We start from the raw sequence: 18,422 nt of genomic DNA, 5'->3' as shown, positions 1-18,422 counted from the left end.
AACTCCTCACCTTTGGCTTTAAAGCCCTTAATCACCTTGCCCTCTCCTACCTCACCTCGCTACTCTCCTGCTCCAACCCAGCCTGCACACTTCGCTCCTAAAATGCCAGCCTTCTCACTGTACCTCAGTCTCATCTATCTCTCCACCGACCACTCACCCGTGTCCTGCCTCTGGCCTGGAACTCCCTCCCTCCCCGCAGCCAGCAGACAATTACTCCCCCTGCCACTTCAAAGCCTTATCGAAGGCACATCTCCTCCAAGAGGTCTTCCCTGAGTAAGCCCTCTTTTCGTCTTCTCCCTCCCACTTCTGCATCACCCTGACTTACTCTCTTTATTCATCCCCCCTCCCAGCCGCACAGCACTTTGGTATGTATCATGAATTTTTTTATTTATTTATATTGATGTCTCTGTCCCCCCTCCAGACTGTAAGCTTACAGCTCGTTGTGGGTAGGGGATGTGTCTGTTATTATATTTTCCCAAGCGCTTAGTACAGTGCTGTACACACAGTAAGTGCCCAATAAATACGGCTGACTGACAGACTGACTGACAGGTGGGAAGAAAGCTTTGGTTTGGGAGGTTGACCTTTCCTCAGGCTGGCCTGGAAGACAAGGCCATCTGGAGAGGGAAGACTCTATGTTTTAGGACCAGCTGTGAGTGCAGAAGCTAAGCCGCTTCCCCTCCCTGCCTCAATGACCACTTCCTTCCCACTGCCCCGAGCTCCATCTCGGACTGGCTGACAAGCCCGTGGCCCAGGCCAGGCTCAGCCCTGATCTGGCAAGGGAAGCGTCAGATGGCGTGGGGTAGCCCACTCGGGTACTCTGTGGACCAGGCTCGTTAGATGCTCCGTACCTTTATCCCTAGAGGCTAGGGGCAGGTAGGAGGGGCTGGTGGGGTCTGCTTCTCCAGATACCCCCAGGGACGGGGCTCTTTTGAACTCTGCTGTCCACTGTACCAAAGGTGGGGCTGGTGGCAACCTTTGTTCCGAACCCATCCTCCGTTCTGGGGCAGCGGCAGGGTTCTCGCTGTGAGCAGAAAGCAGAAGCTACTATTGTTGCTGTTTTGTGAGGGAGCCTTGCAGTGGGCTGTGGTTGGAGCTGGGCTGAGGGCCGGTGAGGGGCGGGTTCCCGAGTGGCAGTAACACACAGGAGGCAGGAAGTGGCCCTGTGCGAAAGCGGGAAGTGGCTGGTTGTCAAACAGGAAGGGGGGGCTGGGCCGAACGAAGGACGGGGAGAGGGCCCTGTTGCTGGGGGTGGGATATACGGGGACCTGGCTTGCTTCTTCTCTGGAACAGTGTTGCTAGGAGAGGCTGTGAGAGTGCCCTCCATTCCCTTCCCTGCCTCGCGCCTCTCTGGCCCCCTCTGATACAGACTTGAAACTGGTGTGAGTGATGTGAGAACCACTGGGTAGAAGAAAGCCACCTGGAATCTGAGTAGGACTGTATCTTTCCCGCTCTGAGCCAAATGTAGCCCTGGGTCCTGGCCCCTTGAGCTTTTTCCTCTCAGAAAAGGTAAAAGCGCTTAGCACACTGTCAGGCAGCGCCTAAATACAGCTGCTGCTGGAGTGGAGCATGCACCTCTTTCCCAGCCACAGCTCTGCCCTGGGCATGCTGGTGGGCAGGAAATGAAGGAGAAAGAGACAGGAGACAACAGCTGGAGCTGCTGGGGAGAAGGCTGCGTCTGGACACAGTGTAAAGAGGCACTGATTGTGTGGTAGCCAGAAACCGCATGGCTCATTGAGCAAAAAGCATCATTATGGCAGAGTGCCATAGCCATCCCAGGACTTAGGAAGGAGAGAAATCCCAGCAGAGAGCTGGGCGTCCTGGGGCTGGGGACAGAGGGGCTCTTACACCAGTGAAGGAGCCTCGCGGACCTGCCCGCAGTCCTCCCTCGGGAAGTAGAGTCAGGATGTTTTGCCCACCCTAAACATGCAGAGGAGAGGCCCAAAGTGGAAAAGCCGCCTAATGAGTGGAAAGAGCATAGGCCTGGGAATCAGAGGACCTGGCTTCTTATTCCGGCTCCGCCACTTACTTGTCTGGCTTGTGGCTGTGGGCAAGTCACTTCACTTCTCTGTGCCTCATTTTCCTCATCTGCAAAATGAGGATTCAATACCTGATCTCCCTTCTACTGAGACTGTGATAATGAGCCCCCTGTGGGACAGGGACTTGTGTCTGAACTGAATAACTCGTGTCTACCCCAGTGCTTAGAACAGTGCTTTGCACATAGTAAGTGTTTAACAAATACCATCATCATCCCCCTGCATGGGCATGCAGCAGGGACGAGGTCCACAAAAACAGCTGTAGTTTCTGTCCTTTGGTCAGGCTGAATAACTCGGGTACATTGTCCTCTCCCAAGCGCTTAGTATAGTGCTCTGCCCACAGTAAGCACTCAGTAAATATGATTGATTGTGGGTTTTGGAGAGCATCTGCGAGCAGAGTTGGAAAACATTTCCTATATCTCACTTCATCTCTGTCCAGTGGGACACTAGGTACTCAAGGGAAGTAAGGGGGTGGAAATTCAGCCCTAAGATCTGGACTGGGATCCTGCGTGGGTCATCAAAGACTGCAGCCTGCACGGGAGCTTGGGCTATGCCCTGGAGTGAGGAAGGATGCTGAGCCTGGGTGGGTTGCAGAGAACCAAGACCTGGCCTCCCGGGAAAAGCGAAAAAGCTACCCTGGGAGGCCTGGGATGGATAGAGAAATTACCCGGTGCCCTGAGGGCCTCGGACAAGTGGATTTTGTTGAGGGATGGACCCAGCGTGGTAGCCCGGAGACCTGGGGCTGGGCCGGGTCCAGGCCGTGGCCCTCTTTGGTGGTCGGCCGTGTTTATGTGGGGGTGGGGGCTGCCCGCTCTGAGTCACTGTAATGCCTGAGCTCCCTTATTTTTAGTCCTGTTGCTGCCATGCGGCTGTAACCATTAGCCAGTAAGAGACTTAAGTGAGGAGATAAACATTAATCTCCCTGGGCCTTCCCCCTCAGCTGCTGCCTCTGCATCTCAAGCTGCCATCCTCCCCATGCCAGCTTGGTCACCCAGGTGCCTATGTCCTGAGGTATGGAGGAGGTCGATGATGCGTCTCTGGGACGGGGGCTGGCTGTGCAGATGCAAATCAATCAATCAATCAATCGTATTTATTGAGCGCTTACTATGTGCAGAGCACTGTACTAAGCGCTTGGGAAGTACAAATTGGCAACACATAGAGACAGTCCCTACCCAACAGTGGGCTCACAGTCTAAAAGGGGGAGACAGAGAACAGAACCAAACATACCAACAAAATAAGATAAATAGGATAGAAATGTACAAGTAAAATAAATAAATAAATAAATAGAGTAATAAATATGTACAACCATATATACATATATACAGGTGCTGTGGGGAAGGGAAGGAGGTAAGATGGGGGGATGGAGAGGGGGATGAGGGGGAGAGGAAGGAAGGGGCTCAGTCTGGAAAGGCCTCCTGGAGGAGGTGAGCTCTCAGCAGGGCCTTGAAGGGAGGAAGAGAGCTAGCTTGGCGGAGGGGCAGAGGGAGGGCATTCCAGGCCCGGGGGATGACGTGGGCTGGGGGTCGACGGCGGGACAGGCGAGAACGAGGTACAGTGAGGAGATTAGTGGCGGAGGAGCGGAGGTTGCGGGCTGGGCAGTAGAAGGAGAGAAGGGAGGTGAGGTAGGAGGGGGCGCCTTCTGCAAAGGAATGCAAAGCCCGCCTTCCATTCAGCTCTAATAATAATAATAGTGATGACATTTATTAAGCGCTTACTATGTGCAAAGTACTGTTCTAAGCACTGGGGAGGTTACAAGGTGATGAGGTTGTCCCACTGGGGGCTCACAGCCTTAATCCCCATTTTACAGATGAGGTAACTGAGACACAGAGAAGTTAAGTGACTTGCCCAAAGTCACACAGCTGACAATTGATGGAGCCGGGATTTGAACCCCTGACTTCTGACTCCAAAGCCGATGCTCTTTCCACTGGTCAGCCTTAAGGAGTTTTGGGGTGGGGTGGGGAATAGCAGTTTGCCCCTCAATCCTCCAGGCACCCAGCTTCCCAAGCAGAAGGGAGCACAGTAAGGGAACTCTTACTCCCTGTTCTCACTTCTTCCTCTCTGCCCTTTTGTAGTCTTTCATCCCTGTGCTCTGCCTCTTGATTCTCATTGAAGCAGCGTGGCTCAGTGGAAAGAGCACGGGCTTGGGAGTCAGAGGTCATGGGTCCTAATCCCGGCTCTGCCACATGTCTGCTTTGTGACCTTGGGCAAGTCACTTAACTTCTCTGAGCCTCAGTTACCTCAACTGTAAAATGGGGATTAAGACTGTGAGCCCCGTGTGGGACAAACTGATCACCTTGTATCCCCCCCCCCCCCCAGTGCTTAGAACAGTTCTTCGCACATAGTAAGCGCCTAACAAATGCCATTATTAATATTATTGTTATTATTGAGATAACTCAGTGCCCACGCCCTTTAGAAGAGGCTTTAAAAGGGTGGTCCAGGACCCGGGCTAACAGTCAGGCTCGGCCAGGAGCCATCAGGGATGCTGAATCCTCCTCTTCCAGTGCCTTTACTGCTTTGCCCAGTTGCCCAGTGGCCTGACTGCAGGAGAAGGTTGCGCGTGGATGAATCCATCCAGAAGCTATGCCTGTTCCTCTGTACCTACCTAGCGAAAAGGTAGGTAGCCCAGTCCATTGAGCTACCACTCAGGACTATTCCTGAGCTGCAAAGACGGATCGGGAAAGCTGCTGCTTTGCCTTGGCAGCCTTAACTCCACCTTGCGAGCACACCCCAGTACGTACTCTCTCCAGCCCACGCCACAGGGCCGAAGCTGGACACTCCACTGGCAGGAGGAAGGAGCGTGCACTCTGTAATTACTCTCAGGGGTCTTCCTGTCTGCTGGGCTTACAACTGAGAGAGATCAGGAGGACAGGCATGGTTAGGCCAGGTACTTGTAGTGTTGATGGAAGGGGAAGATGATGAGCCTCTGCACTAGGCAGTGCTGCTTCCCACTGCTCCCTCCGCCAGCAAGAGTAAGAGCCAGGAGGGAGTCTCTTTCCTCTGGTGGGATGCTCTGTGATGGTGTTGGTGCTTGGGAGGGGAAAAGGAAATTAAGCAGGATCTGGGGACGTTCTGTGTGAATAAGATTGAGAGCTTGGTTTCTGGAGGTAGAGAGTTAGAAAAAGAGGAAAATTACCAGGTTCAAAAAAAAAAAATCTTGTTCCCATCAGGAGACTTAAGAGACAGTAAGGGATAGAGGAGAGAGCGTGGGCCTGGGAGTTGAGACAGACTGGGCAACTTATTTAACTTCCTTCTGCCTCAGTTTCCTCACTTGTAAAATGCCGAAGAGATAGCTTCTTCCTAGGAACCGGGACAGGGACTGGGTTTGTTCGGATTATCGTGTATCTATCCCAGCACTTAACACTTAGTAAGTACTTAATAAATATCATAGTCGTCTCGAGTGTCCTCAGAGGAAAACAAACTTGAAAGCCTCTCTCTGGGGCTGCTGGGAGGGTCAAAGATGAACTAAGCAGGGTGTTGGGAGTCTTGAATCCTTTACCTCTTTCCCCTCCTCCTTTCCCTCTTGTTCCTCTACTTTCCTCTTCGTAGCCCTCCCTCCACCCTGAGGGATGACAATTGCTTTTTTTAGCCAGCGTTTCTCACTTTGGGCTCTTGGTGTCTGCCTAGTCTTTGGTTCCATAGTTGAGGCAAGGGATCATCAGACCACCCCTACTAGGTATGGCAGACAGTGCTGCCCTTCCCCTTTTGGGGGCACTGGGACCTTTCATTGAGATCTAGCAGAGCCTAAAACATCAAGAGGTCTGGTTTGTCCAAAGACGGGAGAGAGATCGAGTCAGACTAGAAGAGCAGCTTTTTTATTTGAAGCCTTAGGCTAGGTCAGATCAGAACAGGAAAGGGGTGGAGGAGGGGGAGAATCTAACCACCCCACCAGGAGCAGTGCCCAGGATATCCCTGATCCTGCATCTCTCAATGGGAAGGGATAAGTGACATTTTTGTTTTCTCGCTTGCTTGCAGATCACCAGAAATTGGAACGTGAAGCCCGAATATGCCGACTCTTAAAACACCCGAACATAGGTAAGCATTGCTGAGTTCTTTGCTCTTGGGATTCAGCGAGGAGAGCGGGGATGGGAAGGGCATTTCCAGCCCATAAGGCAGACCTTTGTGTGCATGCTGTCATCTTGCTCTGGTTTGTGGCTGCAGTTTTTGCAGTGTAGCAGCAGCTTTGCTATTTTGAGCTAGAGGATGCTCTCGGTCCAGAGCCTGAGCACCTTGGTCTCAAATCAAACAGCACCTGACTGGATTAAGATGCTGTGTGTCCTTCTTGACTTTGGCCTTGTCTTCCCTTTTGTACTTCCCTTCCTCAGGTTGTGATCTAATCTCTCCCTCTGTATAGGAAACAGTGGGCCATTCTACCGGCTTTCCTCACCAGAGGCCATCCTAAAGCCATCACGCGAGGGTCAGGATTTTGTTTCTGCACTTTTAAGAGTTTCTTGCAGCTTAAGTGTCATGCACACACTGTGGGTGTTTCCATGTCGCTCTGGTTTGTGTTTCCCTAAAGCCAGGAAAGCAAGCTGCCTGCCTGATTGCCTTACTGAGGGGGCATCTCAGGGGCCACTTGGACTTGAAATGCAAGGAAGTGGAAAAAAATAAAAAGCACCCCACACGCACACACACACACTCCCCCTTCCCAAAGCTGGGGGAAACAGGAGCGGATTGTTGTTTGTTCCAAAGCCTGAGGAGGTTTGCCTGACACAACCCACTCCAGCAAAATTTTACATTGTTCAGCTGAAACAGTCTTTGGCAAAATGCTTAGCCTTGATTTGCTGCTTCTTGAAGAGAGGCCAGATAATAGTCTCATGGTTGCATCTGAGCAGAAATCACGATTTTTCACGAGATAGAGGCTCAGGAGGCATCTTGCAGTGTTTCTGTGAAAACCTGAGTTGTAAAATCAGAGTCTTTTCCAGGATGACAAACCTGGGGGCCTAGATCTTACCCTGAAAGGATCCTGTGGGATCTTGCTAAGAGGTGAGCCCAGGGCTTGTCCTTTCTATCGAGATTATTCTGCCCCTAGCCCCTCAGCACTTAAACTTAGATTCTTCTTTAGTACTGGCCGCATCTATCTGCATGGTTCCAGGTTCCAGCGTGCTTCCGACGGGAGAAAATGTCTTGCGGTAACCAGAACTCAAACGATGCAGGGCTTTACAGATCAAAATCAGCACCTTGAATTACACTCTGAAATTGATTGGCGACTAGTGCAGACTGGCGCAGAGGAATAAAATGTTCCATGCAGTCAACACCTGGAAGCAGATGGGCCATGGCATTTTGAGCCAGCCGAAGTTCCTGGGTGGTCTTTTAGGGTAGGCTGGATTTGAGGGATTTGCTATCGTCTGCTCTCGTTGTTTGCGTTGGTTTCTGAGAAGTAACGTGATGTAGTGGAAAGATTACGGGCAGGCCTGTAAATCAGAGGACCTGGGTTCTAATTCCGGTTCCACCATTTGTCTGCTGTATGAACTGGGGCAAGTCACTTAACTCTTCTGTGTCTCAATTTCCTCATCTGGAAAATGAGGATTAAGACTGTGAGTCCCACGTAGGACATGAACTGTGTCCAACCTGAATGGCTTGTATCTACCCCAACGCTTAGCACAGTGTGTGGGCACATAGTAAGTACTTAACAAATACCATTGAAAAAAAAATTGAGAGGGACAATTATAGAGACTAGAAATCGGAGAAGTAGAATAGTATTTATTAAGTACTCACTGTGTGTGGTACACTCTACTAAGCACTGAGAAGAAAGTTTACGTAGAATCATTACAGTCTCTTGCACATCCAAGGGGCCCGGGAGAAAATCACAGAGCACCTGTGTCGTAAACTTCAGAGGCAGAGAGCAATACCTTACTCTCCTCCATCCCTGTTCAGTGCCCCTAAAGGGGACAGAGATACACTGTGTAACTAACTTCCACAGAAAATGATTTGAGGGAACAGAATCTCCCCTTCGCAGAGAAAAATGAAATAGGGCAAGAGGAGAAATACAGCTTCAGGAGTGGAATCTTGTCAACAGATTTCATGTAAATAGTTCCATTGGCCTCAGCGGTTCTGCCTCTTCCACCTGTGTAGGTACAGTGTCTCTGGCCACAAAGGCCAATTACAAAACATCCCACCCACCCACCCACCACTCTTTTTTCCTCTTCCTGTTTCCCCTTTCCATTTCCCTTCGCCTCTTCTTTCCCACACCTTTTCTTTTTCTCTCATCATCTTTTTCTTTTTGACTTCTCCACTTCCACTTATATCCCTAGCCTGGCTCTTCTTCCCCTCCTCTCTGGCCTGAACCTCCTCACCAAAGCCCTAAGGCTTTGGGCCTGGACCTAAGCCCAGCAAGCCTGGCCTCACCTCATAACCACAGAGTAGCTGCTGCTCTGTTGATTGGTGCACTGCATTGCAGGAACATCATTCATTGCTGAGAACTATCTCAGTGTCTCTCTGTATCGAATGCGTGGATATATAGTGCCATGGGCTCAGCTTCTTGATCTGCTGTTTTTCCCCTCCTCCACCCAACCCCTCCCCTTTTCCCTGCAGAGGGCAAAGGAACAGAAATCCAGACCAGAGCTCTCAAAAAGCCGAGGGATTAGCTTTCCTGGGCTCCCCTTAGCACTCAGTAGTAGTAGTAATAATAAAAATTATAATTGTGACTCTTCCCTGGGATGAGCATGGCTCAGTGGAAAGAGCCCGGGCTTTGGAGTCAGAGGTCATGGGTTCAAATCCCGGCTCCGCCACTTATCAGCTGTGTGACCTTGGGCAAGTCATTTAACTTCTCTGGGCCTCAGTTCCCTCATCTGTAAAATGAGGATGAAGACTGTGAGCCCCACGTGGGACAACCTAATCACCTTGTAAACTCCCCAGCACTTAGAACAGTGCTTTGCACATAGTAAGCGCTTAATAAATGCCATCATAATTATTATTATTATTATGAGCAGCAACATAGTCCTTGGCTGACCTAAACCTGGGGCCTGGGAGCCAGAGGATCTGAGTTCTGATCCTGGCTCCACCATGTGCCTGCTCTGTGACCTTGGGCAAGTCACTCCTCTGTGCCTCAGTTACCTCATCTGTAAAATGGAGATTCAGTACCAGTTCTCCCTCCTACTTAGATCGTGAGCCTTGGGAGGGGTGGGGGCTGTGTCTGACCTGATTATCTTGTTCCTTAGTACAGTACTTAGCATAATGCTGAACACATAGTAAGTGCTTAACAAATACCACACTTTTTACTATTATTATGATTATTATTATTGCACTCCTCATCTCAGGATTCCCCTTGTTCACACGGGTCTCCTTAGTAGAACAGCATTCTGATCCCACCAGTTTCCTTGCCAGATCCAATTTGGTTTTCCTCTTGAAGCCCATCTGGTAGAGTCATGGGTGGCCCAAGCAGAACCTGGCCACATTCAGATGTTTCCCTGGGGTCCCCGCAGCAACCCTGGGGGAGGCAGAGTTTCCGGGCCAGAATCGAGCCCTGGTTGCCCCAGAATGGGCAACGGACTTGGGCCTTGTATATGGTTTCACCCGGGCATGGTTGTCCCTGGCTTGCTTGGACCATTCAGAAGCGTCAGCTAGTTCTAGAGGCGTACGTGGCAGCACCCCCTTTGGGCTCCCCGTGGACCACGTGGCAGTTTCCTGGGTGGCAATACAAGTGATCCATTTGATTGCTCAGTTTTTACTTAACTTGGCAGCTGCTCCCTCCCCCAGGAAAGGGACACAGTAACAGCCTGTTCCAGCCTTTCCCTGCTGCAACACAGGCAGGCAGTGAAACCTAGGGAGAGGATAAGGACTGATGCTAGGCAGGGCTGGAATCTAAAATTGTTCCATATTTATCATTCTTGTTGTGAAAGTTGGTGGTGAGGGGAAAGTTGGGTGGGGGGGCCGGGGGGATGTTGGCGTGGTTTTCTTTCTGTGAGAACAGTTGGTAAGAAAGAGGAGGTCAGTATAATAATAATAATGATGGCATTTGTTAAGCACTCACCATGTGCGAAGCACTGTTCTAAGCGCTGGAGGGGTTACAAGGTGATCAGGTTTTCCCACGTGGGGCTCACAGTCTTCAGCCCCATTTTACAGATGAGGTAACTGAGGCCCAGAGAAGTGAAGTGACTTGCCCAAAGTCACACAGCTGACAAGTGGCGGAGCCGGGATTAGAACCCATGACCTTTGGCTCCCAAGCCCATGCTCTTTCCATTGAGCCATGCTGCTGAAACAAGGCCCCGAGGAACCACGTTCATTTCAGCTCTGGTTGTGACCTTTAGGCATTTGATATTCATTCATTGTCATATTTATTGAGCACTTACTGTGTGCAGAGCATTGTACTAAGTGCTTGGGAGTGTACAATGCAGCAATAAACAGACACACTCCCTGCCCAAACGAGCTTACAATCTAGAGGCCGGGAGACAGACATTAATAGAAATGTTACAGATATGTACATAAATGCCGTGGGGCTGGGAGGGGGGAAGAAGAAAGGAAGCAAGTCAGGGTGATGCAGAAGGAAGTGGGAGAAGGTGGGGAGGGGCTTAGTCAAGGAAGGCCTCTTGGAGATGTGCCCTCAATAAGGCTTTGAAGCGGGGCGGGCAGGGGGAAATAATTCTCTGTTGGATTTGAGGAGGGAGAGTGTTTCAGGCCAGAGGCAGGATGTGAGCGAGGGGTTGGAGGTGAGATAGGCAAGATCGAGGTACAGTGGGAAAGTTAGCATTAGAGGAGCAAAGTGTGCGATCTGGGTTGTTGTAGGAGAGTAGCGAGGTGAGGTAGGAGCGGGCAAGGTGATTGAGTGCTTTAAAGTCAATGGTGAGGCGGTTTTGCGTGATGCGGAGGTGGGTGGGCAGCCCCTGGAGTTTTTTGAGAAGTAGGGTGACACATCCGGAACGTTTTTATAGAAAAATGATCTGGGAAGCACAGTGAAGTATGGACTGGAGTGGGGAGAGACAGAAGGCTGTGGGGTCAGCAAAGAGGCTGATGGAGAAACCCAGGCAGTATAGGATGAGTGACCGCGTGGCTTACTGGAAAAAGCATGGACTTGGGAGTCAGAGGACATGGGTTCTAATCCTGGATCCGCCCCTTGTCTGCTGTGACCTTGGGCAAGTCACTTCACTTCTCTGTGCCTCAGTTACCTCATCTGTAAAATGGGGATTAAAAGTGTGAGCCCCACATGGGACAACCTGATTACCCTGTATTTACCTCAGTGCTTAGAACAGTGCTTGGCACATAGGAAGCACTTAACAAATACAATTATTATTGTTATTATTACTAATAATGTGCTAGCAGTTTGGGTGGAGAGGAAGGGGCAGATTTGATATTCTCCCCACCCAGAACCCCACAGCACTTATGTACATATCTTTAAATTATGTACTATAAATTATTTATATTGATGTCTGCCTTCCCCCTTAATGACTGTAAGCTCATTGTGGGCAGAGAACGTGTCTGTTAACTCTGTTGTACTGTACCCTCCCAAATGCTTAGTACAGTGCTCTGCACACAATAAGTGCTCAAAAAATGCCACTGATTGCTTGATTGATCTGGCTGACTGCCTTAGAGGATAAGTCCTCAGTCCGTACCATTAATTGACTAACTAATTGATTGTTGAGGCAGGAAAGGGTGTTTTGCCATGGATCCCGACCCAGCTTATTCAGGGCAAGCGGAAGCCACTCTCGCCTTTCTCTCCCTCCGCCTCATCCTCCAGGGTTATTAGCCTTTTTGTTGCATCCTTCCCTTCTCTCCTCAATCTCCCAGGGATGCTAATGGACCAGATGGCAGATCGGTGAGAATTTGGGGTTGCCGAGGGTTTTCTGCCACCTCTAGCTACTTGATGGTGTCGACGGCTGAGCATAGGCCCTAGACCCTAGGACCAGAAAGCTGGGCAGAGAATTGATTATACCGCTAGTGGTTCAAGCGGTGCCACTTGCCCTCTCTCATCCCTGCCAGGCACCTTGCCGCTGGGCCTCTCCCAAGCGCTTAGTACAGTGCTCCGCTGACAGTAAGCGCTCAAAAAATACGATTGAATGAATGAGTAACGAGGAGAGACTGGAATGGTATGAACGCAACCCTTTGCATAGTTCATGTGCTATCTTCTCTCTCATTAGCCAGCCTCCAAGAGAACCAGGACTAGAACTCAGGTCTCCAGATTCCCGCTGCAGTATACATGCCACTGGATCAGGAATAGGGCTGTCAGGTTTAGTGTAGATGGGGAGTCTGGGGGCAAAGATTCAGTGTCTCCTCCATGAAATGGGTACCGGGAGTAGGGAACTGGGACTCTTTTTGAGTGTGTTGTGCTGGCACTACTAGTCCATGGAAGGCCTCTAGCTAGAAAGGACAGACCGGCAGCAGGGTTAAGTGTTCTATGAGAATGGAGGGTGATTTCTCTGGATTTTGATGTCAGCCCTGTTATTTAGAAGTCTGCAGAGGGTGGGTAGTTTCTAACTGAGTCCAGACTGTACCCCAGATTCCATTTTCTTTTGTGTTGCCCCAACAGCCGAGACCCTCTACAGCCCTTACATCCCGTGTTATAGTGTTTCAGTAGCAAACACAGAGCATTTATCATCAAACTGTTAAAAAAAAAATCTGCAGTGCCAGGCCAAATCCCACATGTCTTTTCTTAATTTTTCAAGCAGCTTCCTCATGTTGCGTAGGCTCAGGGACTGACAAAGCTGCAACCCAAAGTGGGATGCTCTTATTTACATTTCTTTACAATCCTCCAACAACATTCCCCAACTCATCTACAAATCTGTGTCAAAACAGCACAGCTAAAGTGCCAAAGTAGAAAACGGGGAAGAGCAATAATGCTGTGAAAAAAGGGATTGTGGACAGTCAGCGCAGTACTGACTGGGCCGGTCCCCATTTGGCTGTGTGTGCTCTTGGGCTGGCAAGCGGGAGTGCGTCAAGGCCACGTGCGAGACGTGGAATTTTGGTCACGTGGTGGTTTTGCGGGTGAAATTTTGGCCCCTCTGGGTTTGTCTGTCCGGTCTCGGGGCCAAAACAGAATGTCTTCTAGTCTGAAGTCACTCGTCTAAACTTATTAGGATCTAAGGAGGCTGTTTTTGAGCTGAGGGATTGCCACTTAGAGCCAGGAAACTCAGGAAGCCCCCTCTCCCACCATCCCCACCTGCTCAATTTCCTCTGCTCCTTGAACTTCCTTCCACCGTTTGCCGGGGTTGGCACTGTCTCCTGTTTTGTAGTTGTGGGAAGGATTAGCCTGGTGCCGGGGGGGCTGGGTGGCGGGGGCGCACGGCACTCTTTTTCTCCCAATTGTGTGTGTGTGTGTCTGTTTGTCCATCCGTCCGTCCCCCCATCCCTGCCTGGAGGACAGAAGGAGTGCTTTCCATCCCGGTTGTCCCATACCTTGGGAGAGGCCTGGGCACCATGTACAGGAGGCTTTGTGCCATGCTGGGCCGTGCCGTGCCGTGCCGCTCAGAGGGAGGGGTCTCCGCTCACTGCTGTGGGCAAGTGGAGCGTGGGGGAGGGGCCGGGGCGATGCCGCTGCGGCAGGAATCCCAGGGGCCCGGCCGTCGGCAGCAGCATGGACCGTCCTGTTAGCTCACCGTCCTGCTGCTGTTAGTCACTGCTCTAAAGAAGCTGGTCCTTAGCTTCTGGGACGGATGATTTCCAAAGGATTATTTGTGTTACACACTTTAATGGTTTTTAATAGCAAATTTTTAATTAAAAGGAAAGTCCTTTTGGAAGCAGCGAGAGCAGCAGCGAGAGCAGTGCTCAGCACAGGGGTGGGGGGTGGGTGAAGTTAGAGAACAACCGAGTGGAGATCTGGACGTCGATACCTCCTGGGGGCTGTGGTCAGAGGGCCTGGAAGGAAGGAGGTGGGCTGCCTGGAAAGTGCGTAGAGTGCTAGGATACGGGCCCCGGTGCATCCCATTGACAAATAACTGCGTAATCCAGCCATTTTCAACCATTCACTGGACTGGGGGACCTGGTCTTTATTGACAGTTCAAGAGGACAGACGGCAGAAATTCAGGGAGTCCAGCAAGAAAGAAACAGCTGGTGAGAAGAAGAGAGTACCTTGCCTTAGGCTCTGAGGCACAGCAGGCCTTCCCTCTGGCTGCTGCTACTCTCTGTTACTCCTCTGCACCACCAGAAAGAGGCTTAGATCAGGACGGGTGCAGGGTTTGAGGGGGAGAGAGAGACTGGGTGCATAGACATAGGTGAGAAGGGGAGCGTTTACAGTGAAACCTTGAGATACAGTTTCTAAAAAATGGTGAAGACCCTTATCCTAATAATTACTGACAATTCAGTCATCAACAAAACTATTTCTTGACTCCTAACTCTTTCTGAATCCCAAGTCTGATCTTGGCCCCAGCTACCCTAGAGAAGCAGCGTGGCTCAGTGGAAAGAGCCTGGGCTTTGGAGTCAGAGGTCATGGGTTCAAATCCCGGCTCCGCCACTTGTCAGCTGTGTGACTTTGGGCCAGTCACTTCTCTGGGCCTCAGTTACCTCATCTGTAAAATGGGGATTAAGACTGTGAGCCCCCCGTGGGACAACCTGATCACCTTGTAACCTCCCCAGCTCTGTGCCTTAGTTACCTCATCTGTAAAATGGGGATTAAGACTGTGAGCCCCATGTGGGACAACCTGACTACCTTGTAACCTCCCCAGTGCTTAGAACAGTGCATTGCACATAGTAAGCACTTAATAAATGCCATTATTGTTATTATTATTATCCCAGGGGATCTTAAAGCCCCTCTCCCCACCTCCCCGCCATCGTATGCTGGCCCCCAAAGGGACAGCGTCAACTGTTTAAGAATGAGACACTGATGGCATTTGGGCAGGTAGTATTGAGCATCTCAGGCCTTACCAGCCAAAGTCAGGATCCTGTCCTTCTCTTCAAAACCCTCCAAAATCACATCCCCATTCATTCATTCGTATTTATTGAGCACTTACTGTGTGCAGAGCACTGCACTAAGCACTTGGGAAGTACAAGTCGGCACATGTAGAGACGGTTCCTACCCAACAACAGGCTCACAGTCTAGACGGGGGAGACAGACAACAAAACAAAACAGGAGACAAGGGTCAAAATCGTCAGAACAAATAGAATTATAGCTAAATGCACATCATTAACAAAAAAATAGAATTTTAAATATGTTCAAGTAAAATAGAGTAATAAATCGGTACAAATATATACAAGTGCTGTGGGGAGAAGAGGCCTCCCCTGACTAAGCCCTCATTTCCCCTACTCACCCTCCTCTCTGCAATGTGTATGCCCTTGGCTGTGTACCCCTTAAGCACTTCGGTATTCACTCCAGCCCCACACGGCACCCAAGTGCAGATTCTTGTACTGCAATCCCCATGTCTGAACTTATTTTAATGTCTGTCTTCCCCTCTCAACTGTAAGCTCCTTGTGGGCAGGGATCTTGTCTACCAACTGTATTGTATTTATCTTAGGGGAAGTATTGCTTACCCAGCTCTGACAAGAGGTGGAAATTCTGAGGTAGAAGAATTAAGGGAAGGGCTCTAGGTCAGCTGTATCAATCAATCAAGCTGTATTTATTGAGCACTTACTGTGGGCAGAGCATTTTACTAAGTGCTTGGGAGATTATCATACAATAGAGTTGGTAGATGTCCCCTGTCCATATGAGCTTACAGTCTAGAGACTGTATATATGGGTCCAGATTTGAACAGTTTAGAGTTGGCCCCAAATCTTCAAAAAGGCAAGAAGGCAGCTCCTCCCTTTCTAGATTTTATAACCAAAGACCCTTCTGACATGTTTGGGCTCAGCTGGTAGTGTAATTTGTGTTGGTGTTGGCACTTCTCTGTGATCTTAGGAACTGGTTGTGTATTTTGGTACAAAGGTTCAGCCAAAGGGAAGCTTTGTGGGGCAAAGTAAAATCCCTGGGCTGCTGGGAGGAAAGGAGGAAAGTGCTGTAAGTGGCCTTGGCCTTGTCTTGCTTTCAGGTAACTGTGAGGGGAGGGTTCGTGGGGATAGGAGGCCAGAGGATTTGGAAATTCCAGTATCTGGTTAAATTTGCATCAATCAGTCAATTGTATTTATTGAGCACTTACTGTGCGCAGAGCACTGTACTGAGAGCTTGGGAGAGTACAATACAACAATAAACAGACACGTTCCCTGCCCACAAGGAGCTTTCAGTCCTCTAGACTGTAAGCTCCTTGTGGGCAGGGAACATGTCTACCAACCCTATTGTATTGTACTCTAAGTACTCAGTACAGTGCTCTGCAATTAGTAAGTGCTCAGTAAATACCATTGATTGATCAGAATGGAGAAACCCTTAGGGGAAGGATCCTAGGATCAATTTCTAGTTACCGTCAGACTCAATGGAGTCTCCCATCAGGAACAAGGAGTCCATGAGTTTCCGTCCTGAGACCAAAAATTTAGGCAGAGGAATTAATTATAGTGCTAGTGGCTTTCTCATTGCCACTTTAACTTTCTCATCCTTGCCAACCATATACCTGCCATCATGTGTGATGAGAGATTGGAGTGGCACTCTTCCCAGCAAGTAGAAAGTTAGAGTTAGACTGTAAGCTCATTAAGGGCAGGGGATCTGTGTGCTAATTTTGTTGTATAGTACTCTCCCAAGGGCTTAGTACAGTGCTGTGCACATAGCACTCAGTAACTACAGGTGGGAAGGGATTCTGAACTGCCCTTCTTCTCACTCTCTCTCCTTTGTTGGCGAATCTGATTGTGACCTAATAAATAATAATAATAATAATGACGGCATTTCTTAAGTGCTTACTATGTGCAAAGCACTGTTCTAAGCTCTGAGGGGATACAAGGTGATCAGGTTGTCCCACATGGGGCTCACAGTCTTAATCCCCATTTTACAGAGGAGGTAACTGAGGCTCAGAGAAGTTAAGTGACTTGCCCAAGGTCACACAGCAGACATGTAGTGGAGCCAGTATTAGAACCCATGACCTCTGACTCCCAAGCCCAGGCTTTGTCCACGCTGCTTCTCTATGCCCACAAGAGCTGAATTGACTGGAGTCCAGTCAGCCTGATCCAGGCTAAGCTTGACAGGTAGATCCAGTTGTAGTAGTAGAAATATTTGTTGTAGATGCAGTGGAAAGAGCATGGGCCTGGGAATCAGAGGACCTGGTTTCTAATCCTGGCTCTTCCAGTTGCTTGCTGTGTGACCTGGGGCAAAAACTTCTCTGTGCCTCAGTCTCCTCAACTGCAGAATGGGGATTCAGTACCTGTTCTCTCTCCTACTTAGTCTGTGAGCCCCATGTGGGGCAGGGACTGGGTCCAACTTGATTAACACATCTACTCCAGCCCTTAGAACAGTGCTTGACACATAGTAAGCACTTTACAAATACCATAATAATGATCCATTTGTTCATTCATTCAGTCGTATTTATTGAGCGCTTACTGTGTGCAGAGCACTGTACTAAGCTCTTTGAAAGTACAGTTTGGCAACAGAGACAATCCCTACCCAACAACGGGCTCACAGTCTAGAAGATAGTAGTAGTAGTAATAATAGTAGTATTTATGGACACTTACTGTGTGCAGAGCACTATACTAAGCCTTGGGTGAGAATGTACACATGGGAATTAGATATAATCCCTGTCCCTTGGGGATGTTGGTGTCACAATCTTGTTGGGTTTTTTTGTAATACTTGTTTTTTAGGGTTTTTTTAATTGAACCCATTTGGGTCTGGCCTGAATTCTGTGGAGGGCAGGATGTTGCAAATGTATTATCATCATCAGTGGTATTTATCGAGCATTTACTGTGTACAGAGCGCTATACTAAATGCTTGGAAGAGCACAATACAGTAGAGTTGGTGGACATGTTACCTGCCCACAACAAGCTAGTGTGACCTGTCCTGATTTCTGGGACTTCGAAGATAGTATGTTTTGGACTCTCAGCAGGGTACACAGACTTCTGCATAGCCATGAAGTATTGTAGAAGCGTGACCACGCAGTGGTCTTCCAACCCTGTTGTACTTAGTACAGTGTTCTGCAAACAGTAAGTGCTCAGTAAATACCACTGATTGATCAGAATGGAGAGACCCTTAGGGGAAGGATCCTAGGATCAGTCTCTACTTCCTAGAGATCAGGCTCTCCACTCACCCCATCCCTCCCTGCCTGAGGATTCCTGATATTGCTGTTTAGGGTGGGGTGGCCGTGGTTAGTTTTTACAGATCAGAGCAGACCTTTTTCTTTCTCCACAAAATCAGGATGCTCTTCTCTACCCATCTCCACAAGAATCAGGATGCCTGTTCAATACAGCATGTAGTATATGTGTAGTTTGTACTAAGTCTGGGTCACTCTATGCCTTCCATCATTACCCTGTAAAACAGTGCTATGTAGTTCATTCATTCAATCGTATTTATTGAGTGCTTATTGTGTGCACAGCACTGTACTAAGCGCTTGGGAAGTACAAGTTGACAACATAGCAACGGTCCCTACCCAACAACAGGCTCACAGTCTAGAAGGGGGAGAT

General features: G+C 49.4%; 1 protein-coding gene across 15 annotated transcripts in view; it reads left to right on the top strand.

Moving 5' to 3' along the window:
• CAMK2G (calcium/calmodulin dependent protein kinase II gamma) overlaps window positions 1-18,422 on the top strand; it is a 72,219-nt gene that overhangs the window by 12,467 nt on the left and 41,330 nt on the right. For all 15 annotated transcript variants that reach the window (XM_038743478.1, XM_038743475.1, XM_038743477.1 and 12 more), the window contains exon 3: window positions 6,006-6,065. In XM_038743478.1, the coding sequence (XP_038599406.1) occupies window positions 6,006-6,065 (60 nt within the window). The remainder of the gene's footprint in view (window positions 1-6,005; window positions 6,066-18,422) is intronic.

The sequence above is a fragment of the Tachyglossus aculeatus genome, chromosome 3 (genome assembly GCF_015852505.1).
Source record: "Tachyglossus aculeatus isolate mTacAcu1 chromosome 3, mTacAcu1.pri, whole genome shotgun sequence".
Lineage (NCBI taxonomy): Eukaryota > Metazoa > Chordata > Mammalia > Monotremata > Tachyglossidae > Tachyglossus > Tachyglossus aculeatus.
The sequence above is the reverse complement of the archived record's forward strand: the minus strand, read 5'-3'. Positions and strand labels throughout refer to the sequence as shown.